A 25,973-nucleotide genomic window follows, 5' to 3' on the forward strand; every position below is an offset into this window, starting at 1 on the left:
AATACATACAACTTTCATTTCTTGCGGCCAAAAAAAACCGGAGAGGAGAAACAAAAACAAAAGCGTTCAAAATTAACAAAAGCAGAAGAATATGACATACATATGGGTGAGGAGTGTGGGGATGGGTATAAGAAATGGGAGAGAAGAGAGCACCCGATCAGGGGTGCTCTCTGCGGAAGGTTAAGCGGCACAGCGCACCTGTTTATCACCTCATGTGTTGTAATCTGTGCGGCTCCAGAAACACAAGCATCTTTAAATGGTGCATATGTACGTAAATGTATTTGTAGAATGCCACAAAAGGCACTCTCTGCTCATCTCTGCTCATCTGTGTATGTGTGAGTGTGAGCGACGCAAAGAAGATGAGCAGACAGAAGATTTCGGTGTGTGTTTGTGTGCTTATGAGAGTACGCGAGAGCAGACAGACAACCTTGGTGCTGGCTGAAGCTGACTGAAGCTGGCGCGCATGCTCCCTCTCTCTGCTCAAAACTTTCTCGCGCTCACACAGAGCCCTGTGCAGCCGCCTCCGCTGCCGCAGTCGCTGCTCACTGTGGAGTCGCCAGCGACTTTCTTTAATGCGGAAGCAGACAAAAGCTGTAAGCGCTGCCTGCGCCTGCCTAATGCGTCTTCTAAGCGTAGATGCTGAGATGCTGCCACAGCCACTGCCGCTGCCGCTGCTGCTGCTGCTGCTGCTGCTACTTCTGCTGTCACTGCTATTACTCTGAGCGAGAGAGCAGACACGTGTGAAGACGTTGTCGTCGCGGTCGTCGTTTGCCTTTGCGTTTGCTCGTGTCGTAGGGAACGCCGAGCCCTCTCGCGGCATGTTGTACCCGCTGCCGGCGTCGCTGCGCTGCGCTGCCTGGGTCTCGGCCTGGCCCAACCTGGCTCGGATCGGATCGTCTCGGCCTCTGTGTGTGTGTGTGTGCACTTTTTACATAATTTTACGTTATGCCGCGGCGAGGCATCCGTTAGGTTGGAAACTCTTTAAAAACAGCCTGACAGCGTCGAAAAATTATCAAACCGCAGCTTGTTCCATTCGAATGAACACACCAGTGATTTCGGTGGTGCCCAAGGAATTCAGTTTAGTTCAAAACCAACACACAACCATGAAGTTCTTCATTGCCACCGCATGTGTCCTGCTCTTGGCAGCGGGCATCTCTGCCGATCCTGTCAAGGCCGCCACCGAGGAGCAGTCGGGTGCATTTGCCAAGTGCCTCGACACCGACTCCATCTCGTGTCTGCAGCTCACGGTACGGATTAACCATCAAGGATTACATTACCCACATATAATAAGCCCAAATAAGCCCAATAAGAACACTCTAAAGTGGCACAGTGAAAGTGAAACGCCCCACCCCCCGAAAAAAAAGAAAACAAACCGAAAAAAAAAAACAATACCATCAGCAATCATCAGCCAGCTCTAATTGCTGATCGATCTCAGTGAAAGTCCCTGTGTCACGTGATTTCCCCAAGCAAGACATAAGCAACACAAATTCCCCAAGGATCCGAAAGTGAAAGTGCCTGAGATAGACCTTGACTCATTCTCTGCGGAGACACAACCGCCCATAAATTAACCATAAATCAAGACAACAACCACGAGTTTTGCTAATCTGTGCCTTCCGTGTCTCCCCCTTTTTCTCTGCAGCTCTTCCGCAAGGCCAAGTCCATCTTCGACAATCCCCAAATCGAACTTTTCGGCGGCGTCTCCCTGGTCAAGGCTAACGAAGGACGTCAGGGCAAGTCTCTGGACAACTCGGTGGCCGTCGAGGCCGCCCCCACCGTTGAGGCACGCACCGCCGAGATGGGCAACTACTTCATGGACAATGCCAAGAGCTTCTTCGCTGAGCGCTCCCTGAACTTCAACTTTGCCAATGCCGCCCGCAGCGTTGCCCGCGCCATTCCCGATGACATCAAGGCTGATCTTCGTGAACTGGTTGTGGAGTCCCGTACCCGCAAGAAGAAGCTCCTCAAGAAGTTCCTCCCCATCCTGTTGGGCGTTGGTGCTAAGATCGCTGTCCTCGGCGTTGGCTCCATCTTCGGTCTGCTCTTCCTGGCCAAGAAGGCTCTGGTTGTGTCTGTGATCGCCTTCTTCCTGGCTCTGGCTGCCGGCGCTTCCAGCGGTCTTGGTCGCATTGGCGGCTCAGGCGGCAGCGGCGGTGGTCTGCTCGGCGGTCTGGGTGGACTTTTCGGTGGCAAGAACGCCGGCGGTGCCTCGTCCAGTGCCAGCTCAGGTGGATGGTCCTCGGGTGGCGGTGCCGCCTCGAACAATGGCTGGTCCTCGGGCGGCAGCTCTGGCTGGGATACCCATGGTGCCTACAGCTCCCCTGTGGCCCAGACCATCGCCTACCAGGGCTACAAGCAGGCCAGGCGGTAAGCTCTGAGCCCCACACATCCCCTCGAAGCAGGACCCCGGACGCCGTACGCCGTACTCCGGCATCGACGTCCAGGTCCGTGAAGGAGAGAGAACATTCGCGAAAATGATGACCAGTTAATTAATGCCTATATTTATATTTACTTATAAATTATTTATTTTAATTTATTTACTTGAACGAGACGAGAGTGGGGCGGCGGTCGCTCCTGGCTGTCGCACCCAAACAAAAAGTGCCTTCCATTAGTAACTCTCGGCCCAGAGAGCCACCACCACCACCACCACAACCACACAAAAACACACACCACCACGTTTCATCTACACCAATAACACCAGCCACAACGAAAACAAAAACCGTCAACAACCTCCACCGCCTCTCCACACACACACCATAATTTCACTCCTGTCTTTACACTTCTTCAGTCTGTGCTCGCCACAGCTCTGCGCTCTACACTCTACACTCTATACTCAATCTGTAACTTCATGGCTGCACCTCTGATTTATGGACTGTAAGTGTTTGCAACCAACTAGTCGCGTCCATCAATCAAGGTCAGCCGCCTCGTCCTATCCATCTAACTGTAACTATCTATCATTTCTTCTCGCTATCTATCTATCTACCTCTGTCTATCTATCTATCTATATCTACTCCTGTACCTATATCTAAATCTATCTGTTTTTTCCAACTTTACCGCAAAGGAAAACTCAATCAAATGCTGATAAATCAAAGAATCAAATAATAATTCAACATACACAAAAAAAATCCTATACAAAAATTGACTCTCTTTATACTCTATACTCTACTCTACTCCACTCTACTCTACACTCTTCCTCTTCCTATCTTTCCCTATACAGCTATCTCTATTTCTGAAAAACTTTTCCCTTTCAATTTGCATACGCAACCTTTCATTCTCTCATCTGCTCTCCACAACAGCCTCTCGACAACATCACTCATACGCCTCGTTGTCTGGCCAGGCAATTTGCATTTGTATGGCGCGGGCAACTTTCATTTCATTCTTTGCTATCAGCCACAAAAATCGAACTCTGAAAATGTTTTCTAAAAAAAAATTTCACCCACTTATTTCATTTTTTCCTCCATCTCTGTCTACTCTTCTTCTTAATCTTCATTTTCACTGCACTTTCTTCGCTCTCTGGGGCCTCTCATTGCCAGAATACGAACAAAGCAATTTGCTAAAAATAAAACAAACATTTAGCTACGCGCATTTTGGCTCATTCAAGGCGGGGCCGAAGCTCTCCCGACCGACCAGGCGGCAACAATGGGCACTTGTATTTTAATATTTTTCACCTGCCGTTTGGCCATTGTTGTGCGTCTCTTAACACCTTTGGCTAAAGAAAGTTCGTGACGAGACGGGACGGGACGGGACGAGAGAGACGACGAGATGGTGGCGCAGTTCAGGGGCCTGGCACAATTGAGCCTAAGTAACTGCAGTTGCTGGCAAAACGGCATTTTACAGCCGCTGATGGGTGCTTTACTTATGAATATGACCCAGTTACCAGGCTCGCGTTGCGTTCGAGAAGTCGATTGGGATGAATGTCGATGTAGATGCTGTGCGCTGGCTGTGCACGTAGACAGTTGCCATTGACTGCCTCTGACTCTGACTGTGTGTCTGAATTCGACTTCAGGTTGAGTTCTCTCTCCGCAGGGCCCTGGCTTTCTCGCACGGCAGCAATTAATGTGTCGCCGACTGCCTTTTGAGCACTTTTCTATGCTCATTTGGGCCGCATCGCGTCTGGCCGCTTCACAGCGTTTTGTTGTTTGATTTGTTTAGCATCAAAAATTCTGCTTTTTGCTGCCGTTTATAGCACTATTTCTTCTTTGGTAGTGGGCACACATACTCATGCACACGCTTACGCTTACTCGAACAACTCTCTCATGACTCGGTTTTTTTGGGTTGTTTGTTAAGTGAAATTTCTAAGTAGTTCTCCATGGACGGTGTCACGCTTAAAATCAATTGCCATTGTCCAGACACACAGAAACACGCCTAGTTCGGAAAGTCATTCCCGTGTGTCAATCAAATCGAACAAAAAGGCACCTCAAGACAATCAATCTCCCACACAATCGTGTCATAAATGTTCTGCAGCAGAGAATAGCTGAGAAAAGGGAAAGTATGAGGAAATCGATGTAGCTTTAAGGTCGTCTGGGAAAAATCTTTTGTCGAATCATTTTTGTTCAAAAAATTTGAATCTAGACAGGATAATAATGTGCTGTGGTACCCATTCCTTAAGGGCAAAATTAATGTCTAAATAATGGAAAAAAACAACCTGGAGGCAAATCAGCTCAGACACAATAGAAAAAAATAGAAGAAATGTGTTAATCCGCTGGACGGTTCGTAGTCAGGGCTAGTAAACAGAAACGGAGTGAATTTCCAGCAAGAGATGGGACAAAGTAAGAATAGGGAGACTTCTTGGCACATTGCATGGACTAGGTGGCATTATTGCACTGATTATTGTATGTAAATTATACACAAAATATGCAATGGTTAACAAGAACCATATTAATATTTATGATATGTTTGGACCTGTATAAATCCTATTCCCTTTGATCTAGGTGCAACGACACTGTAAAATAGCTACCGTTACCTAAATTCTACGAACGATCTACACAACGATCGTTTGGTTGGAGTGAAACTCTGCTTGATCTAAACTCAAAGCTTTTGCTTAAAGATCTTTTACAAAAAGCTGTACTAAAAGTTTGTAGGAGAAAGCTTCAGAAAAGCTTAATAAAAATATCGATACGAATGATATTTATTTTTTGACTAACTTTTGCTAGCTACACCTTGTTAAATTCCATGTAAAAATCACGTAGAAATTCCATTTAGTGAAGTTTCCGACCCATCGGTAATCTTCACCTGGTCTCAGAATATAAAATCCATGTTTTAAATATAACAACAAGAGGGTAGCATATTTTATTATTATTTTTTTAATCTCAGTTTCATTCATACAATTATTTTTTCATTAAAATAATACAAATATGGCCGACTATGCTTCTGAACCTAGAAAGTGGCGTTAAAATATCCCACAAAAAATATAATTATATCATTATATCAATTAGATCAAAAAAATATATATGTACAATGTACATATGTATGTATGTATGTCCAAACATTGAAGAGCTATGTCTGAGCTATTTAAATTTTGAGCTAGTTTGCCTCAAGGCTGATTTATTCAATTATTTAGAAAGAAATTTGGCTCTTAAGGAGGGGTAACACAGGAATTTATTCAGACTAAGCTTTAAATTTATTGTGCATTACACATCATTAATTTCAATGTAAGCCATAAAAGGAAACATTCGTAAGAAGCTGTCAAATGAGCTGAGAACTAACTTTTGATTCTACTTTTTTTTAAAGACCGCTTCAATTAACCTGAATAAAATAAATAGACATTGAATTTACGAGAATGAAATAGAAAACGAATTCCTTCTTTCTTGTTTTATTTGTATTTTATTTATTTCTCGATCAGGTGCCTTTGTCCAGAGCCTTTTACGGTCTGGAAAACCTGTAAGCTCTTGGTGGTAGTGATGCTGGAGGGCGTCTGTGTGGTCTGGTCTGCTCTGATCCCAACTGGCGTGGAGTGCTCCAGCCAGCGCCCAGTCCGAGAGCTTTTCCGGTTTGCCGTATGGCAAATGGCAGTTGGCGGTTGGTGGTTGGTGGTCGCCACTTTGTTTGGGTCAATGTACAGTTTACGGATTTGGTTTTGAAACGCTGGCCATTTCACTCCGCAGAGACAGGGACGGGACGGGACCGCATCCGACGGCAGGTGCAAGGTGACGGGTGTAAGGAGGCCAGGTGCAGTCTGTGAAAGTGTTGCAACTTCCATGGGTGGTGGCAATATTTTCATAATACGACCGGGCGTGCTGTTGAGGCCTGACATTGAATAATACAGTCGCCAATGCAGATGCAGGGCCGTACGGATAACAGTCAACGCAAAGTAAATGGAATTGAATGGGGCATCTGGGCATGGGCATGGGCCTGGCCCACAGGCAGTAAAAGTATAATTTTCAAGTGGCATTTACAACTTTTCGCACACTGCTAAGCCGCTACAGCGCCGGCCGAGCAGAAGTGTGAAAGTTGTCAGTTTGCCACTTGGGCATTGTCAACATATTAACGAACGGAACGGAACGGGGAACCAAACAAGCCGATCATGTCCATCATGTTGGACGCGGGGTTGGCTTGGACAACTCGTTTAACGATTACAAAGCATGCAATGGAGAGTTGAGTTGCTTTTGGCCAACAAAAGAACAAATGTCGACGACAACGAAAGTGAAATGTTTCCGCGACTCCGATCATAATTACGACAATGACAAAGTTTTGGTAATGAAATGAAATGAAATTGAATTGCCTTGAAAGTGAAACCTGAGCAATTAAAACGGCTATTGCCACGCCCCTGCTTCTTTGGCGTTGCGTTTCCCTGCCTACCACCGAGCTTTCGTTTCTTGGTGAACTTTTTCTTGTTTTTTTTTTTTTTTTGTTTCTTCTGTCTCTCGTTTCCTCCTACTCCTCTTTCTCCGTGATCTTTGGCGATTACACAATCTGGGCGGGACAGCAGAAAAAGGCGCAAGATATTTGCATTTCATGAATCGGCAATTTTGGACGAAAAAATTTTTAGAAACGAAAGAAAGAAAAAGCCAAATCCCAAGGCGAGGGTAAAACTGATTATGAAGTGGAAACTCTCACTTTTACGATTATTTTTCTTATGGCTTTCGGTCGGCATGATCTCCACCATCCACCATCATACTCATCGTTGTCGTTGTTGCTGGCCCTGCCTGCCTGTCGTGGCCTGGGCTGGCTTCTCCATTGTTACTCGCATTGTGTCTTCTGTCCCATAATGATTAGACTTTCTGCAGCTAGAAAAGGCAGGCATAAAACTCAATTTTATGCTCAGTTTTTGTAACTGATTGGCCAACCCCGATCGGTGTCATGAAAGCCGTAATTTCATGTGATTTGGAGCAACACTAAATATCTCAATTAGAAGTTATTGTAGGGACTGGAAATCACCTGATGTGGGTCAGGCCTTTCTCTGACACTCTTAAAACCAAAACCCAAACCAAAACCAAATGAGTTCCCCCCACTGATGAGCTGCCATCGATATGGATATGGGACGCATTTGTATGTTCCAACTCCAACCCATTCCAAGATCCCAGCATTCTTCATTCATTCAGCAAAATATCTAGCCCAACCCTCTGACAATTAATTAAAGTCAAATTGTTATTTGACGTTTGACTATGGATGCCTTCGTCTCCATCTCCATCTCCGTCCCTGTGCCTGCTGTCTCTGTTGCTGTGGCAGTGACAGTGACAGTGGCTGTGGCTTGTTGCTTGTGGCTGCCACGCGCTCAAAGTCCAAGGCGAACTATTTTTATTTCGATACCGGTTGGCAGTTGTTGTTGATGTTGTTGTTGCATTTCGGACGAAGCCAAAACCAAAACCAACGCCAAACGCCAAAGCAACTCTTTCAATTTTCAATTTCTATCATTTCTAAGGCTGCAGCCAGGCAAACGAGTTGCCCCAGCAGCAGCACCACCAGCAGCAGCCGCCGAAGAAAGTGCTGGGGCCTTTGGGTTCGCCTTGGCTTGGGCCGCCGCACCGTGCCGCGTTGCTGCTGCTCGACTTTGGCCATATACATTTTCTATCTCTATTCTTCTTCTTCTTCATCATCCACTTGTTTTTGTTGTCTTTTAGTGCGGGCCATATCCGTTTTTGGCTCGATTTATGCCTTTTGATAAAGGCAGCGCCAAACACAATCAAGCAGCGCGCAGACATATAGGGTAGGGGCGGGCGGCCATCCATTCAGTTACATCGATGTGGTCGATGTCGATGACGAGCGCCGGCCATCGCATCGATTTGGCTCTGAGCTCTGAGTGTGTGAATGCGATTGGGCCGCAGCCGCAGCCGTCGCGGCACGGCCATAGGTGAGGCGGCACAATATAAATCGAAAAGATTAAAAAAAAAACAAGAAAAAAGTTTCACTTTCTCAAGAGTTTACAGTTACTTATAAATATGGAAGCTTTCGGCAGGCAAAGTTATTGCTCTTTGGCCTAAGGATGAAATAAAAGACAGAATAAAGTGGGGGAAAACGCAAAAAGGAAGTGACTGGCAGAGAAGCCTTCGGGCTGGCACTCGGACTGTATATTTTCGAGCAGCCACAAAGAGCGGCAGAATCTCCCTTTCTCTCTCTGCTGCCAGCAGCAAGATTGTGCTGATTGGGTCAGCAAAGGGCGCTCACTGCCGAGTAGTATATGTTGCATGATAAAATGGAATTACATGGCTGAAAGAGTAAGCAAAGGAGTACAGATAAGGAAGATGTCAAAGAAACTTAAATTAAAATTATGGCAGCATCATAAACAAATTCATTGTACTGTCGCCTGGTCAGTCCATGTCGATTAAATTGATGGGATAAGCGATAAACTGAGTTCATTTGAGTTTCAGACTCACACACACATAAGTAACACACACAGTTTTCAATGGACAGTGGCTGCTTTAAATCATCAAATTATGTGACACTGATGGAGCGCTGAATCGATGCATCAGGTGCAATTTGTCATAGATAGAAGAGCTTTTACCACATCCGCCACGCCACACGAGACACATTTTGATTTATGATCAAACACCAACACGAGGCACAAAAACATACTGGGACACGAGGTGTTCCGGAGAGTATTGGCTTAGGTCAGGCGTGAAATTCCCCAGTGACGCATTGTTCACGAATTATAATCCATTAAGCGCCCAGTCCCAGCCACAGCCACAGCCCCCAGCCACAGCCACAGCCCCTTAGGGCTTATCGGCAAAGTGTCGAAGGGAACACGGGACTTTAAAGCAAAGCTCTTTCGGCATACTAATTAGTAATTACACGTGGGACAAGAGGACAATGGTAATGGATAACAACAACACCGACCAAGTGTAATGGACATTGACCAGCAGTTGGGCCGCTCTAATGGGCCTTGGCTTTGGGCTTTGCTTGGGGATCTGCAAGTTCACATTCGCATTCGCACTCGGACTCAGACTCGGATTTGGTTTGGACTCGGACACTCGCACTTGTGGCCATGAACATAAATGCTGAGATATACTCGAACTCGGTCGTACCCGTGTATTCGTACTCGTACTCGCACTCGTGAGTTTTGTGGCCACAAACTTTCACTGAAGTTGATTTCGAGCGATGGTTGTGGTTGTGGTTGTTGCAATTGTTGTTGTTTTTGTTGTTGTTGTTGTCGCCTCTGCTCCTGTCAAAAAACATGAACATTTCATTATTAATACCATCATCATGGGGTAGCATGCTGGTCTGGTCATAAGACGCGACCGACGCGGCCCAGTCGTGACGAAAAGCCATCAAGTGCCGCCTTACAGCAACGGACTGGACATTGACACTTGCCGCAGAGCAGAGGCACAGCCACACACACACACACACTTACACTTGGCGATACATACTTTCATTTGGCATTGGCAAACATTTGAGGCTATTTTGAAGAGCTGTTCCTACACTGATTCGGCAGCCTCTTGGAAAAGAGGCCTTAATTATAAGTTTTAATTGGCCATATCGCACCTGGCCCGGCTGGCAGGCACTCGAGTCGAGTCGAGTTCGAATCAAAGCGAGCATGCTCCAGTTGGTTGGCCAAGACAAGCCTTTTTGTGGCTGCAGGTCGACCGGAAATACCGTTTTATTAATCAAATCAATTCCATGCTTGGCACTTCTCAGCATCATCTCAGCGTAAGTGTAGCTGCTGCTGCTTTGGCTGTTAGATGTTGGATGTTGGCTATTGGATGTTGGCTATTGGATGTTGGCTATTGGATGTGGTTTTTGTTATCATTATCAGACCATCATCGTCGGTTTGGTCTTTATTCCTTTGGAAGTTTTGTTGACCGAAATACCATTGAAAGCAAAAGAAGAAAGTTTCTCAATGCCATCGCTGAATAAGCTAAGCGCACACAAACACACACAACTACACACACTCACACGTACACAGATATGTATGTATTGTTTTCTTTATTCACTTGCCCAGCATTTCCTTAGCATTCATTGCGAACCAGTTGGCTATGCGCCTTTTTATTTGACTTAATTAAATTAACAGCGTCGTTTTGAGTGGCAATAAAATACAAAAAAAAAAATATAGTAGAAGAAACAAAAGAAGCTTTGGCTAAGCGCGAAAAGAATGATCATTAAAGGGAATGATCATCCGCAGTGCTGGTTACAGAAATTTCACTTTAAAGAATGCACTGAATGAACGACCAAGAGATCGACATCAGCCAGCCCCATCACACGACGATCATGGGCTCTCCCCAGTCCGCAAAGGTTGCCCCCGGGCCCGGGGGCCATCGAAACGATGCATTATTTATGCTGCAAAGTGGGGCACAGAGCATCCAGCACCACGCCCTTGGTGGTAGAAATGGCCGATGGATGCCGATGCCGATACCGGTACTGTAGCTGCTGCTGCTGCTGCAGCAATTGCGTGAAAGTTGCGGAAGCTGTCGAACTCCAAAGCTATCCTCCAGAAAAAGCGAAAGGGCTTGGGGCCGGGCACACGTGCACCGCACCGGCAGAGATCGGGCCATAAAAACTGCCATTTCGGCAAGTTTCTCATGCCGGAAAGGCAGTCAAAGTCAAGGAGGACGGCAGGAAGGCAGGAAGGAAGGCAGCCAGGGTGGGCAGGTCGCTTGATGGGAAGTGAAACCCTTTCTCTTTCGAAAGAAAGCGATTGCGGAGCCAGCCTGGCAGTGCTGCTGGCAGTGTGAATTTCTGAACAAAAATTTCAGCGAGCAACTGCACTCATGTGCCATAAAAGTTTTTCACGCATTATATAAGCATTTTATGTGTGCGACGGTGGCGGTGGTAGCGCTGGTAGCGCTGGTTCCAGCTTCCCTTGTCTCATATTGCGCCATCATTTGCTTACACTTGGCCATCAATTATTCAATATGAACGTCATTTAACGCCACAGAAAATTACATAAAAAGGAAAAGAAAAACAGCGCTAATAAATTATTAAATAAGTGCAGCAATAAACTAGAAATGGACAGCATAAATACCAGCAAACCACGAACGTGACACACTCTCTTCTCTCTTCAAACAAAACTAACCAGAATTGGATAACCACAAAACTGTGTTCAAAACTGTCAAACCACAGCCTGTAGCGTTGACTTTTTACTTTAAAGTGTTTTAGATTTAAACAAACATTTATGTTTAGGCCAAAGTTAATTCTACTTTTAACTATCGCACTTATAAAATTAATATATGAGCTCGTTTTATTTGTACTATTACATTTTTCTTTGACCAAGTGTCGATATAGTTTATATACGCCCGTTCGCAAGTCTTTGTCCGTGCTTTGCTGTTGCAATCACCATCAGCGGCCGCATCGAGATGTAGCTGTAAATTTTTGGCTGCCTGTTGTTGAATTAGATAATTTTAGATTTGAGCAATATCCATAAATGTTTTGTCTTTGGTTCGGTGTAGGTTTCCCATTTGGAAGCTGCACATTAGCGCTCCGCGGCACGGCACGGCGCTGAGGCGTCATGGAAAGTGAAAGTGATGCCACAGATTACATACAAAATTCGTGCATTTATAATTTGGATCTTCGATCAGGTTGCCAGGTGTGCTAAAAACAAGGCAGGCGAGAAACAACGGTTATGCTAATGGGCGTGGCAGGTTTTCGAGCTAAATGATTACAACACAAGCCGCTAATTTGTGTCTGCGTGTGTCTGCGGTCGGGCTGACCTTTCCCTGCGCCTGGCTGTTCGTTCCCATGACAGGGTAGTGAGCACCAACCAACAACAAAAACCCCAAGCTACCAATTAGATGAACTGCCAGTTGACGGTAAAAGTAGTCATAAATGAGCAAAAGTGAGCTTGCAGCTAGCTCGCTGGCTGCAGCACTAGACAAGCCAGCGGGCACCACGACTGTGTGGCATAAGTCGAGGACGGTGGCCCGAAGAAATTCTCACATTTGGAGAGTCATAAAACGATGATGGAAAGCTAAATTTGAATGTTATTCGCATTGGGCAAACCCACACGGAGATATTTTATGGTGTGGGTAAACCCCTTTATTGATTTTAATGTGAATAATAATTATTATAATTATAAATTACAATTTATTTAGCAGTTCTGTCAATTAACTTTGCACAAATAAAGATGGCAAACTCTCTGCAGTGTTAAAATAATATTTAAATGAGTTAATAGCCTTGAGGTATATTTTTGTAATTAAAGAGCAACCAAAGTTCGCATTCACAGTGAAGATAATTTGCGCGCATCTCATCTTTGTCTTTTCTATCCTCAACTGGGCCAAAGAAAGAAACGCCCACTTGCCTCTTTTTATGGAGGTTGTAAGTTCAAAATGAAGCTATTAAGTGGCAGTTACAGTTGCAGCTTTAGTTTGTTTTGCGTTTTCACCCTGTGATTGACTGCAGGGGCATGGGCATCCGTCTTATCATTGACATTGGTACTCATGGCTGCAGCTATTGTTGTCGGTAACGTACTGCAGAGTGTCAACACCCACTCGGTGGCCATGGCCATGGGAATGGCAATGGCAATGGCAATGCGGGAGTGCTAGGTCCGGCAGTCACTTTGTCATTTACCCGTTCATTCGTTCGTTCGTTCGTTGGTTCATTCATGCCGTTTGTTAGCTTACATTTTCAAGTTGCAATGTTGCACGCGCCACCGCCACCGCCACCGCCACCGTCACCACGTTCGCCTCGCTCTTTGCTCTTCGCTCGCAAAGGCAGTGAATGTTGTTGTCTATGGTACAAAAACAACAACAACAAAAAAAGGAAAATTTAAGCTGAACTTTCTTTTTTTGTATACTTTGTGTACTGCTGGCTGTTGCAGCCTGCTCTGTGGCAGTGGCAGTGTCAGCCCCGGCAAGCACTGCGATATAAATAAAATATATGTACGAGTATATTCCAACGCCACGCTGCAGCCTCTTATTGTTATGTTCACAGGCACATTTTGGTTTTTATGGTCTTGCAGCTGGAACTGAACTCGTGGGGCTGTTATGAGTTTGCTCTGCATTTATTCAGGCTCCAGACAAAGGCAAAACATAACCTGTTGATATGGCGGGGCCACAACAATAGAACCAAAAGCGGTTCACAGGCCTCCTCAAATGTCGATCCATTGCACTCGGGAGATGGTGCATCGCATCTCTGGGGCATGGGCATGGTGGCATGGTGGCATGGCTGGGGTGAGAGGTTTTCCGGGGCCAACCAATGCAGTGAAAGTGTCGTTTCTCATCTGTCTCAGCACACTCTTACAAAATTTAATTAAATGTCAAATAATTCAACATTCGGGGTCCGTGCATCGGCAGTTTCGCAGATTTGCAGTTCGTACAAACGAATACTACCACACAATATGCTGGAGGAGTCTCACGCAATGCGTGGCAGCCCCTGCCCCTGGCCCCCGGACCATCGTTCACCCAGTGGACCCACCGCCAGATGCATATGAAATTCGCTTTCACTGACACTGCCAGTGCTGAGCTTGAGCTGAGGCTTTGGCTGATCTGGAAAAGCGTTTTCACGCCGCTTGGTGGCTTGGTGGCTTGCTGCTTAGTGCTTGGTGCTGCTTTGGCTGCCGAGTCCAATTCATAAGCGCATTTTTATTGCGTTTTCACACATTCATAACACTTTAATTAACTATTTTCAACACTTTCTTGGGGCCCGGCTCGGCTCGGCGCGTCGCGGCTCGGCATTTGTATCCTGCTCGCGGTCATTTGCCCAGATATTTGGCAAAAAACTCTCTCGCCGCTGGGCTGATGACTTTCATTTGTTTGGGGGGGCCCCACTGGCTGGCGAATGGCTACAGCCGGCTGGCTCCTGGCTGTCTATTTGCGTACTTTTACTTGTCGCATCCAGTTAGTTAGTCACTCTGGCTGCTGCTGGGACAGCCCGAGGCCTCGCTACTGGTGTTTGACAGTTGGTTGACTTTTTAGTCAATAACTTAGCGAGATAGTTTGCCCAGCTAGCCAGCTTCAGCTTCAGCTATTTGCTTGAGCCCCGTTTCTTATTTGACAACGCATAAAATTTGCACACCATTTCGTATGCAACAACAAGAAAGGGCAAAGGGCAAAGCAAAGCAAAGCAAACCACATACCACATACCTCAGAGATGTATCGTCAACTTTCCCTTTTCTGAATGAGGTTATGATTATTATTATTGGCACTGTCACCGGCCAACGCTGGAGTCGACTGGAGGAGCTCATGTCTTGGCGTGGCATAGATTTCCACCTGTCAGAACGTGCTCGTTTTTTTATGTAACGTGAGTTCTAATGGGCACAAGTGGAGGCCGTGACAACTGAACATAGAATCAGACCGCAGCCAGCTGCAGCTGCAACTGCTCCTGTTCCTGCCACTCGAATGCCATATTTAGAGCTTGGGTTCCACTGCTGCTACTCCAACTGCTGCTGCTGATGATGCTGATGATGTTGAAGCTTGAAAGGGAAATGCTTTTACTTACTTTTACAAAAATTCAATTTCAATTAAAGAGAAGACAATTAAGATTACGACTACGTTTTTTCGGCGCTTTTTGGCTTGCTTTTGGCCGGGTAAAAGTGACTTGAGTTCCCACAGGCAAAAGGCAGGAGGCTGGAGGCTAGAGGCTGCGGCAGCGGCAGTGGCAGTGGCTGTTGACAATGTTACATGAACTTCAGGCGAAAGCAGCGCTGCGGCAGAGCTGGCTTACAAATTACAGTAACAATGCTTTTCCAAGTCGGAGATTCTGCTGCTGCTGCTGCTGCCGCTGCTGCTCGTGCGATGTCGGCGTCGACTGAGCATTACCGTTGGGTTGGTTGGTTGGTTGGTTGCTGGGGCTGCTGGCAAAACGAAAGACTGAAGCGAGAAACTTGCACGACTAGTTTCGTAGCCGGGTAGAGAGAGCGGAGAGCGGAGAGCGTTGAGCGGAGGCATGGAGAAATGCTTTCGTTGGGGTCGGTCTGAGGCAGCAGCAGATGAGCACGCCTCTGCCGCTGCCCCAGCCACAGCCACAGTCGCGGCCAGTGCCAATGCCAGTGCCACTGCCACTGCCGCCGTATATAAATTGCCGTGTGCATAGGAAAATTGTATCATTTCATCCTTACCCGTCAAAGCAGCAGCACGCCAGCTAGCAGAGTTGTGTGGCACGCCCCGAAAACCCAAAAAGTTTTAATTTCAAAGAGAAAGTGCGTTCGTGCGGTAGCCAAAACCAAACAAAAAAGTGCACAGCCCTCGAAGGACTATAAACAACCAACAACCAACAACAACAAGTGCAAAAACAAACAACAACAAACCCAAAAACCCAAAAAGCAAAAATGGCAAACAATAAAGTTATTTTCGGTGTCTTGTGTTTGGTCACACTGGCCGCAGCCCTTCCGGCCGAGGAGACGCGCGGCCATGCCCGCAACGCAATCGGCGGCGAGAACGACATTATGGATAGCATCTACAGCGACTGCCTGAGGAAGGATTCGGTGTCGTGCGTCAAGTACAAGCTGTTCAACTTCGTGGACAAGGTGCTCGGTGCCCGCGACCAGTTCGCCCTCACCGAGGGTGTGACCGTTGTCCGATCCGCTGATGCCCCAGCGCAGGAGGCCGCTCGCTCCATCTCCGGCGACGAGTCGTTCGAGTCCCTGGCCCTCAACCGCATCAGCAGCTTCCTGAACTCGCACACCATCAAGGTTGAGCTGAAGGGCGCCGATATTGTCCAGGCCGTCAGCTCCACCGGACGCGCCCTCGAGGATGCCTCCGAGTCTCTGTTCGGCAGCAACGACCCCAACGCCCCCGAGGAGAGCCGTGGCAAGAAGAAGAAGGCCGCCAAGATCCTTGGCCCCATTCTGGCTCTGGTTGCCCTGAAGGCCGCCGCCCTTCTGCCCCTGCTGCTTGGTGCCATCGCTCTGATTGCCGGCAAGGCCCTGCTCATCGGTAAGATCGCTCTGGTGCTGTCCGCCGTGATCGGCCTGAAGAAGCTGCTCTCCCAGGAGAAGCACGTCACCTACGAGGTGGTCGCCCATCCCCATCACAGCAGCAGCCACTCGGCCAGCCACGACGCATACGGCAGCGGCTACAGCGCCGATGCGGGCGGCGCCTCCTCTGCTTCGTACGGCAGCAGCGGCCATGGTGGCTGGGGACGCTCCATCGATGCCCAGGATCTGGCCTATGGCGCCCAGAAGCCCCAGGCCTAAGTCAGCGAGAACAACAACCTGAAGCAACCAACCACAACCACAATCAACAACCATATTCACAAGAAGAAGAACATCACAAAAACGACTTGAGCCACGGCGCTCGTAAGAGACTCTTGAATAGGAGAAACATATTATTTATCGTTCGTTTTAATTAATTTATTAATTTAATTTATTTTATTTATTTCTCCACGCAAAACACGAAGAAAGCAAAAGCAAAAGCAAAACAAAAACAAAAAACAAAAAAAAGGCACAAAATTTGATAAAAAAAAATATGTTTAACAAGACAAAAGCGACATCTCGTAGCGAAAAGAGAAGAAGAATAAGCAAGCAGAATCAGCAGCAGAATCAGAAGCAGAAGCTAAACCAGAGCCACATTAGGTTTGTAATGCTGAGTGTTACATGTGCATCTAGTTATTATATACCCAATAATAACTGATAAAGCTAACGTTAAGATTGTAAAAAAAAGAAAGACAGCCAGCGAGAGTTGACGTCGGTCGGTACCTTATGCAACAGCACACATTTCCAAAATACTCATAAGTCCAGCGTTCAGCCTTAAGTCTAAGCTTGCACCAGCATTTCACACACACACCCAGCCCAGCTAATACCATTCTCTTCTCCATCATCAGCGCCCTGGAAGGACCTCAGACAGGTTGATGTTGTTCCCAAGCACATTGCACAATCGAACTGTATCTTTCTAACTCTGTTTCACTCCAGCGCACTTTCACTCTCACTCTCACTCACATCTGTCTTACTGTCTATCTATCTATCACTATGACTATCACTGTCTGGCTATCTCTATTTCTATTTCTGTATCTGTAACTGTCTCTGTCAAACTGTCTTTCAGACTATATATCTATCACTGCCTATACCAAAACAATCTGTCGATTGCCATGCAATCGTTTCAACGTACAAATCTGACCTATACTTAACTCTATACTGTACTACTCTAACCTGTACGCTCTTTTGCTCAGCTATCAACTATTCTTCACATGCAATTCTAGTCTTACAATACAACAAAATCAGCATCAATGAAACAACACCAAGCATGCCTACTATTAGCTTTAACACTATCAACTAGCTCTAACTCTATCCACCTGTTCTTTCTCCACATCTCTCTCTATATCTCTCCTCTGCCGCTCTTCTGGCTTTCCTTCTAGATCTTGAGTCATAGTTTTGGTCATTTGCATGCCATAACTTGCCATAGGTTTCTACATACACACACGCACAAGTACCACACCAAACTGAACTCATTTTCCAACTCTGCTCCAACTATTTCTTCACCGAAGCTCACACTCAATCTCAAAACTCTTTCAAAACTTCCACTTTAACTCTTCAACTTTCTCATTTCTCTGTGCACCTTCATCTCGCTATCGCAGTCTCTCTATCTCTCTCTTTCTCTCTCTCTGTCTCTCTCTGTCTCTATCTCTGCCTATGCATCTCTCACTTTCTGGCGCTCTACTTTCCAAAAACAAATACAAACGCACATACTCGTGCCGTTTTCTGTAACCATAGTTCACTGTAATGTTACAAATATTTTTTTTATATTTTAAATTAATATTTTAACTCCTCAATCGTACTCCTCTCGTACTACTCTCGTACCTCCCATCTATAAGCGACTTGAGCCCTTGCCGGGCCTGTGTGTTTGCGTCGGGCTCTCTTATATTGTGGCCTTAAACATATTTTTAATCCGCTTAAAAATACTCTGTTTATAACATTTGGAAAGCTCTCTAGCCGCAGGCCGTAAGCCTCGAGTCGCCCAGCACGTCGGCCACTTTAATTTAAATATTTAAGCAAAGTCGTATGGCACTTTCACAACTATCACAACTTCAACAGAAGAAGGAAAAGGAGAAGCAGAGCAGAAGCTGCAGATGTGGGCAACTCCCAACTCACACACAAAATCACACAAAATCACGCACAAAGGAATGTAAATTTCATAGATTACAATATTCTTTCTCTATCATACACATGCATGTCATTAAAAAATGAAGAAAAACAATACACACAAAAAAAAAACAAAAACAAACGTTGAAAAAATACAAGCAAGGAAGATTAATAAATAAAAAATCAATGAAAAATCAAGCAAAGAGTTTATAATTTATGGCATACCATCGGGTCGGGTGAAAGCGAAACGACAAAACTGAAATCCATTATGCATAATTCCCCCCAGCCTCGTTTCCCAGTCCCCAATCCCCCAGACGCACCTCTCTGCTCAAACTCGAAGTCGAAAAGTTGCCGTTGACAAGTCCATCTTTGGCCGAAATGCTTTCATTTCAAGTGAAATTGATTTGCGACCCAGTTGCCCAAGCCTCATAAAGATTTGCCCGCTAATAGGTGTAAATAATTATGAGTCTGGTCTGGCCAAGACAGGTTAACAAAAAAAAAAAATACAGCGACAGCGAGTTGCCCGCCAAAGTGTGCCCCGCTGGCTTTCGACAGCGGCAGCAACCGACAGTGAAAGTAAACAGTTAGGAAACCGAAACAGCAGCTCAGGCCGCAATCCAAAATCCAGAAACATCGCCACCAACAAATACAAAACGTGCAGTGAAAAGTCCAAGTCCGAGCCGAAGAAATTGTGGCACATGGCCAGAGCCGAAAAACGTTTTCCAACCGCTAAGCTAAAGCTGCCGCTGCCTCTGAATGGTCGGGGAAAAAAAAACCAAAACAAAAGACAGGCTAACGCGATTTAATGTTAACAACTCATTTGAGCAGCTGCCAAGCTTGGGCAAACATTGACTGACCAGTGTCAGCCGCAGCTGCCTGAGCTACTCACTTCAACAAAGATTACAAAAAACTCTTGGGGTATACCTTGAAGGTGGCCCCCCTTTGACATCTAACGGTGGGTATTGGATGAATTGGTGTTCTAATAATATTTGGATTGCATTAATGCTGGTTAAAGTTAGTGGAAGAAAGTTAATTTACGGATTGGTCGCATCGGAGATCCCTGTCAGATGCCCACTAAATATTTATACACCCAACGTTTCAGCTTTGGCATCAGCCAACCATTATGCTCCACTACAGAACGGTATTTTCAAACACTAATTTGATAATTGTTTACTTTCTTTGTTTCCAATGCAAATGAAATGAGCCTCAGCCTATTTTCGATTCTAATAAATTTTGTTAGTGGCTGGTGGGGTAGTTCGACTGTATGCAAATGCGACTAACCAAAACGAAAGCCTAACTAAGTGATTTAGAGCGAACAACCGTTGTGCCGCTAGAGAAATGCGGTTCTTCGGTTGCAGCCAAACTGGTGCAGCATCACCAGCAGCAGCAGCAGCAGCAAAATCAGCTGCATCGCTGCTTGGCTACCAATTTCACATTCTGAAAAACCAGATAAAAAAAACCACAAAATTTGCAATAATTCATAAACCGGCAGCGCAATGCTCGCGCACACACAAGAAGAGTTAATGCAACGGCGGCAGCAACAGCAACAGCAGCAGCAGCAGAATCAGCAGGAGGAGGAGAATCGTGCAGAGTGGCCAATTTGAAAGCAATTTCACTGTCAACTGGAAGGGGGATGATGTTCAAGCCAAGTGGATGCCTGCAAGGGCGTCGTCGTGCGCAGAATGTTCAGTGAAATGAAAACGAGTTTTTGGCTCAGAAAGCAGGTCAGCAGAACGTAGACAACCCGACAACAGTCCAGAGGAAAAAGTTGATTGTCGGCCTTGCTGCACTGCGCTTTCGAACACAGCCCGAGCAGAAAAAGACACAGCATAAGAAGGGAAGCGCCCCACCCCACCCCTACGCTTGACTAATAATATTATTAAGCGCTTTGAATTAATGTAGCTGCCATCATTTTCCGCTCTAGCACGTTTTTCCCACACTCAAAATACAAAAAAAGAAAGAAGAAAACAAAAAAAAAAAACAAAACAATTTATGTACAACGAGCTACACCATACACCACACACCACACGCATGATACTCGTATTTTGTATGTCTGTAATTGCTGGTGCTGTTCACGTTGCTTTGCTCACCGAGCATTTAATTTAATTTATTAGGCGCCATGATGCGCCAAGCCATTGCTTATGATTAATTGCAAGTTAATTGTACGCGCGGTTCCACAATGCAGCGAAATAGTTTGGTCACTCAAGCGTTTGTCTGCTGTCGTTAGTGGTCAATTTGCATTACGGAGTGCGGATACTTTGCAGATAGCGTTTCCAGCGGTTACCAACAATCGACAATAATTGACGAACGGTCGCCGGTAGTTCGGTCAGCGGTTGCACCGCCGCCTCGATGGTTATCGCGCATGTTGCGTGTTGACTTTGATTTCCAGTTCATTTTAACTATGAAGTGTGTGCGATTTAGTGTGGTTAGTCCAAGTTGCTTGGGTTTTATTGAACGTAAGCAAAAAGTGGCTTGAACATCAAAATAAATTTTAAATTTGTACATCTGTTATTGCAGAATACGCAATTAGGAAAGGGATAGGAAATTGAGATATCACTTCGAGAACTGAAACCTTGGAAGAGTATGAAAATTGGACATTGGAACACAAAGTACATCATGAATTTCCTGCACTTTCAATATTTGAGGGTGTACATATTTCGGGAATGTGACCCACCAGATCCGTACCAGATCCGTATCCACCGCATCTTTAACCGCCCCCGCTGATCCTCCTTCTTAGGCCTGTGTATCGGTGCCCGTTTCGAAGGGCTCGGCGTCGGCCTGCCATTCAATGTCAGCGCCTCGACGGCCTTAACAGGTGTCCGCCATTGGGCGCACCTTTTTTAGGAAATAAACATTTAAAGGTAAAACTGTAATAACAAAAAGTTTAAAAAATAGATAGCTCTCCGTTAAATGAGCGATTGCTATTAAAGCTGTGGGAATATTTACAAGATTCATTCCATGTCCCTTCCCCCATTTGTAGATTTTCTGTCACATCTGTCACCTTTTTGCTTACTGGTTATCACTTATCAATTCGTTTTCATTAGCACCTTAATAGTGCGCAGCGCCACCTTTTGGCATTTCCCCAAAGCTCGTCTGGTGGTCAAGGTTTCAAGCTTTCTTTCCATCTTCGTCAAGTCGAATCGAATCGGATCGAGTTCGTGTCTCAACTCTTTCGCTTGGCGGCTGCACTTTTTTCGCGCGCATCGAAAAGTATGCAACACAAAAGTAGCCAAGGATTATCTGCAAAATTGATGCCTTAGCCAAAAAAAAAACAGGCGAAGAATGCGACGATCGCAGCGTCATTTTGGTGCTTTCCTACGCTTTCGTTTTAGTTTAAGTAGTAGAAAATGAAGCAGAAAAGGTAGCAGCAGGGGCCGAAGGAGACTCACTCGTAATCGTCGATTTTTGGGATTGGGAAATTCTTGGTTATTGGGGGTGAAAAAAATATGAATTAAGGGAGGAAGAAATTTAGGTTTAAAGACAAATATGTTTTAAAGTAGTCTAAGAAACGTGAATAAGTGCCGTCTAACCGTTTTGTGTAGAGCGTGAGTGTCGGTGTGCAGCGAAGAAAGAGAGAGAGGAAAAGGTTGACATTTTTTTCTATGGAGATCTTTTGGGTATTTGCGATCATAATTTTATCTAAAAAACCTCCTACAGCTCCGGATTTCCGCGAGGAAGCGCTTCATCGTCGAACACGGAAAATAAGAGTGAGTGAAATCGGCCGAATATGCAAATTTAAATTGTGAAAAAGAAAAGCTCAGATCCATCTCAGTTCATTTTATTAGCCATTTTTTTTAGACATTTAAAATTATTTATTTCTTTTACATAGTTTACGTTAATTTATTTATTATTCTTCTCAGTGTTCATTTTCGGTATTAGTTTGTTGGTCGGAATTTTATGTTTAGGTTAATAAATTTTATAATGTTTAAATTCCCGTATTTGTTTTGCCTTCAGCTAGCTGATGTCCCCATAGGAGCTCTCGGAAAGCCATGGGGTCATTCTGGCCAGGTTACGTGATTCGGGAATGACCAAGGAAGGGAGGGTAGATACCCCTCATGAGACCTGAGGGGGGAAGAAAGGCATTCCGAGAGCAACCGAGACAGAGAAAGTCATACGTTGTGTGTATTTGGTAATGTTAGGTCCCCGTATTATTTCGTCGCAGCACGCACACATTTTAGCTTTCGCAATAAGGAGAATAGGCACACAATGGGGGTGGGCAAGATCACCACCCCACTTGCCGACGAGCCTCCCAGCCGGGACTAGCGTGCGCCCTTCTCCCATTTTATTCCATCGCGCCTGAATCGTTACATTGCGGCAAACTAGGTGACGACAGTGAATCTGCAGACCGACGGCTGCAGATAAAACAGATAAAAACCGAAAATGTGTGCATGGTTGCGGTCTAGTAAGTGGCGCCAAGAGAGCGAGATACAAAGGCGGTGGCCAACCGCACGAGGAACTGCAGCCTTGGCAGTGTCAGTGGCAATGGCAATGGCAGCGCTCTGGCAGCTGCAGCTCAATTCCAGAGAACGAGCGAGATGCAACTCTGAATATAATTACAAACGAACGCCGCAACTGCAACAGCAAGAGCAAGAGTAAGAGCAACGCTGCCAACTTGAGGCTGGGGGGAGCTGATGCCAGCAGATATTTCGGTTGCTTTCGCAGCGAAATCACGAAAGCGCAGCTCCACTGGCCATCCAGCTCCGCCAACTGGCTAATTGCCGTGATATTTAGACTAAGACACAAAAGTATGTTTTTCAATTTCAGCTGCCAACTGACATGCAAGGCGCAATTATACCGCCGCGGCGGTATAAAATGCATACGATCGGCTTGCCACCACTCAGTTGAACATCAAAAGTGCAGTGCCCCGTTTGGACGAGTTGCGTCAGTGCATCAGTGCCTCATCCACAAGGATAGCCCAAGGAGCAGCTTCTCAGCACCAGCATCTAACATCTGACAGACACCAGGCCAGGCCCCAGCACACCAGCTCAGACATGATCAAGTACGTGTGGCATGTGGCAGCCCTCATGATTGTCTTCTGCTGGCTCTCAACTGCTCGCAGCGCCAGCTACCAGCACCAGCACCAGAGTCTGAACAGCCTCGGCGTCGGGCAGAAGCCTCAGCCGCAGCCACAGCCGAGTGTCGGCCAGGCCTCCAGCTCCGCAGCCGCTCCGGCCGGCTTCTGGAAGGACATGTCGCTGGTTTACCGCATCTACCAGCAGTGCACGGGCGAGAATATGTCAGTCTGCTTGAAGGTCAAGCTGTTGACCGGCCTAGAGAAGGCCTTTCGCTCGGCCAAAACGCTGTCTCTCTTCGAGGGCGTGCAGTTCGTTGCCTCTGGAAGCGGCAGCGGCAGTGAGGAGCAGAAGCGGGCCAAGTTGCCGCCAATCAGTGAGCAGGACATTGTGGCTGTTTTGCCTCGCAGCACGGACGCCAAGGACCAGGTACTCAACAGCATGATCTTCAAGCGGGTGGGAAACTTCCTCCAGGACCACACTCTGCAGGTGAGATCATGGATGTTGACAGATCTGCAGCTAAAGGGTGATTGCTTATGATGTCTGATGCTTTTTCTTGCAATAGGTAAAATTTCCAGACTTGCGCGACTCGGACGGCAGCACGTCGGAGGGCCGCAAGAAAAAGGAGAAAAAGGGCAATGGAGCCTACATTATGATTCCCCTGCTGCTCGGCGGCACATTCGTGCCGATCGCCTACGGCGCTTTGGCCATGCTGGCCGGCAAGGCGCTGATTGTGTCCAAGCTGGCTCTGGTGCTCGCCTCCATTATTGGCATCAAGAAGCTGCTCAGTGGCGGCGGCGGTGGCAAGGAGTCTTCGCATGAGGTTGTCGTCAGTGGTGGCGGCCACTCGGGCTGGGGACGTGACTTCGATATGGCCTACAGCGGCTGGAAGCCAGCCAAGGAGCAGCACCAAGCGGGCAGCGCCAAGAGCTTGTAGGTCGCCATCATACGAGCATCACGGCAGCAGGCGAGGCGAGGCGGGGCGAGGCAAGGCAAGGCCTGCATTTGCATTTGGAGAAGAGAGAGTCGAGTCGAGAGTCGAGAGTGGAGTTAACCAAAGAAAAGATTGCCGCACGAACTGTCTGACTAATGTCTAGTTTAATTTGTCTAATCGATTATTAATTTTAACGAACTAAATGTGTGTGTTAGGTTTAAGTAAGCGCTAATTAAATATATATGCCTAGTAAATTCTGCTACACGAAACGCACTGCATCCCCATTGATTTTTGGGCCGCTCCCTGTTCAATTTATGATAACAATTACAGTTTCGATGAAATGGGCTTACGTGCGTGCTAAAAATGGCAGACGACGCTGCTTCGCTTTCTACCATGTACCATGTACATAGGTATATATATAAATATATATTGTGTGGATACATGTTTGCGTTCAATCAGAGTCCAATGCAATATTCATAGATCAAATATGCTACAACACTGGCATGGCCCTTCCTCTGGTATGCGACAATTTCACTTTTGAGCCCCTGCACGAAATATTAATGAGCTGCCCAGAGTGGAGGTACAACAGTAGAACATTGAACCTGGCTAACGACATTGCTGCTGGCTAACCAAGAGTTAGTTGTGGGTGCCACATTTACCTGAAACTACTGACGTCACAAGCACGGGACTTTCATTAATTGAAAATTACTCAAGCGCATTACGGTCCCGGCATGTAAACACGTAAACTTATCCAAAGCTGGAACTGAAGGTGAAGCTGAAGCTGTGGCTGGGACAGGAGACGAAAACGGAGACGCAGCTACCCGGAATTCGAGCTCAGGCCCTGTCAGCCATGCGGAATGAAAGTGAAACTTTGAAAAGGTGTCAATTTTAAAGATGCCACTGAGAAGGGTTGCGACAGTCGCGCGGGTGGGGCAGCGCTGCGCTGCGCTTCTGATTGTTTGCCTTCAATTGGGGCGCCAATGTGAGTGAGGGGAGATGCTTTAAGCAAAAACTTTTACTCCAAAGCGAACATTTCGCATGACTATTTGGGTCAGACGATAGTGCGGATATACTTGAGAATTAATTGAGCATACCCGATTGAAGGCACATTCTAAGAGCGAACAGATCGTTATGGATTTCGGAATTCAAAGCCGGAATTCGGTTAACTTGGCATTAAAGCTGTTACTGTTAATTTATTTGCATCTCTCTTTAAGGCAAACTTTTATATTTTTTTTAGCTTAAATTTAATTTACAGATTATGCCCACAGACACAGACGTAGACACAATCCAATGTCATTGCGCAACTCAATGCCATGCCCATTGTGGAGTTTAAATTGAATAAAACTGTAAACTGTAAGCGCATGAAACTTTACTTTTTTTTCACTTTCATTGCACGCGCACGTGGCTAACATTTTTTTGTTGTTTTTCGTTAAATTTGGGGAAACGAGTCGACCGCATTATGCCCTACACGACTCTCATCTATCAGCAGAGTTCCCATTCAGGAAATTATTGTGGCAGGGCAAGCCAACTCACATCCATCTTTGTCCACGTGCAACGTACAATTTGCATATTCCATCACAGCCCAGCATGAACTGGCTCAGATAATCGCCGGGTCTGTGAAGTGCTGAGTGGCTTTTGCATCAACATT

The 25,973-nt window shown here is 46.1% G+C and overlaps 3 protein-coding genes across 3 annotated transcripts; all 3 read left to right on the forward strand.

Annotated features, from left to right (window-relative positions):
• The first annotated feature begins 1,037 nt into the window (after nt 1-1,037).
• On the forward strand, nt 1,038-2,559 carry Osi6 (Osiris 6). The gene is made up of 2 exons (XM_022365096.2): nt 1,038-1,247; nt 1,640-2,559. Exons 1-2 carry the CDS (start codon nt 1,038-1,040, stop codon nt 2,366-2,368), a joined length of 939 nt encoding a protein of 312 aa, XP_022220788.1. The 3' UTR covers nt 2,369-2,559.
• Nucleotides 2,560-15,474: 12,915 nt separating this feature from the next.
• Nucleotides 15,475-16,633, forward strand: LOC111072995. The gene has a single exon (XM_022365101.2). The coding sequence runs from the start codon at nt 15,632-15,634 to the stop codon at nt 16,496-16,498; it is 867 nt and encodes a 288-aa protein (XP_022220793.2). The 5' UTR covers nt 15,475-15,631; the 3' UTR covers nt 16,499-16,633.
• Nucleotides 16,634-23,204: 6,571 nt separating this feature from the next.
• LOC111073011 lies at nt 23,205-24,405 on the forward strand. Its single transcript, XM_022365124.2, has 2 exons — nt 23,205-23,880; nt 23,957-24,405. Exons 1-2 carry the CDS (start codon nt 23,371-23,373, stop codon nt 24,326-24,328), a joined length of 882 nt encoding a protein of 293 aa, XP_022220816.1. The 5' UTR covers nt 23,205-23,370; the 3' UTR covers nt 24,329-24,405.
• Nucleotides 24,406-25,973: the final 1,568 nt, after the last annotated feature.

This window comes from Drosophila obscura, unplaced genomic scaffold (assembly GCF_018151105.1).
Source record: "Drosophila obscura isolate BZ-5 IFL unplaced genomic scaffold, ASM1815110v1 contig_192, whole genome shotgun sequence".
Lineage (NCBI taxonomy): Eukaryota > Metazoa > Arthropoda > Insecta > Diptera > Drosophilidae > Drosophila > Drosophila obscura.

Bases quoted from the DNA above. Each gene is read 5' to 3' on its own strand.
- Osi6 (XM_022365096.2), top strand. From the start codon at position 1,038: ATGAACACACCAGTGATTTCGGTGGTGCCCAAGGAATTCAGTTTAGTT. The intron at 1,248-1,639 runs GTACGGATTAAC...TTTTCTCTGCAG, and splicing joins TCTCGTGTCTGCAGCTCACG to CTCTTCCGCAAGGCCAAGTC.
- LOC111072995 (XM_022365101.2), top strand. From the start codon at position 15,632: ATGGCAAACAATAAAGTTATTTTCGGTGTCTTGTGTTTGGTCACACTG.
- LOC111073011 (XM_022365124.2), top strand. From the start codon at position 23,371: ATGATCAAGTACGTGTGGCATGTGGCAGCCCTCATGATTGTCTTCTGC. The intron at 23,881-23,956 runs GTGAGATCATGG...TTCTTGCAATAG, and splicing joins TCCAGGACCACACTCTGCAG to GTAAAATTTCCAGACTTGCG.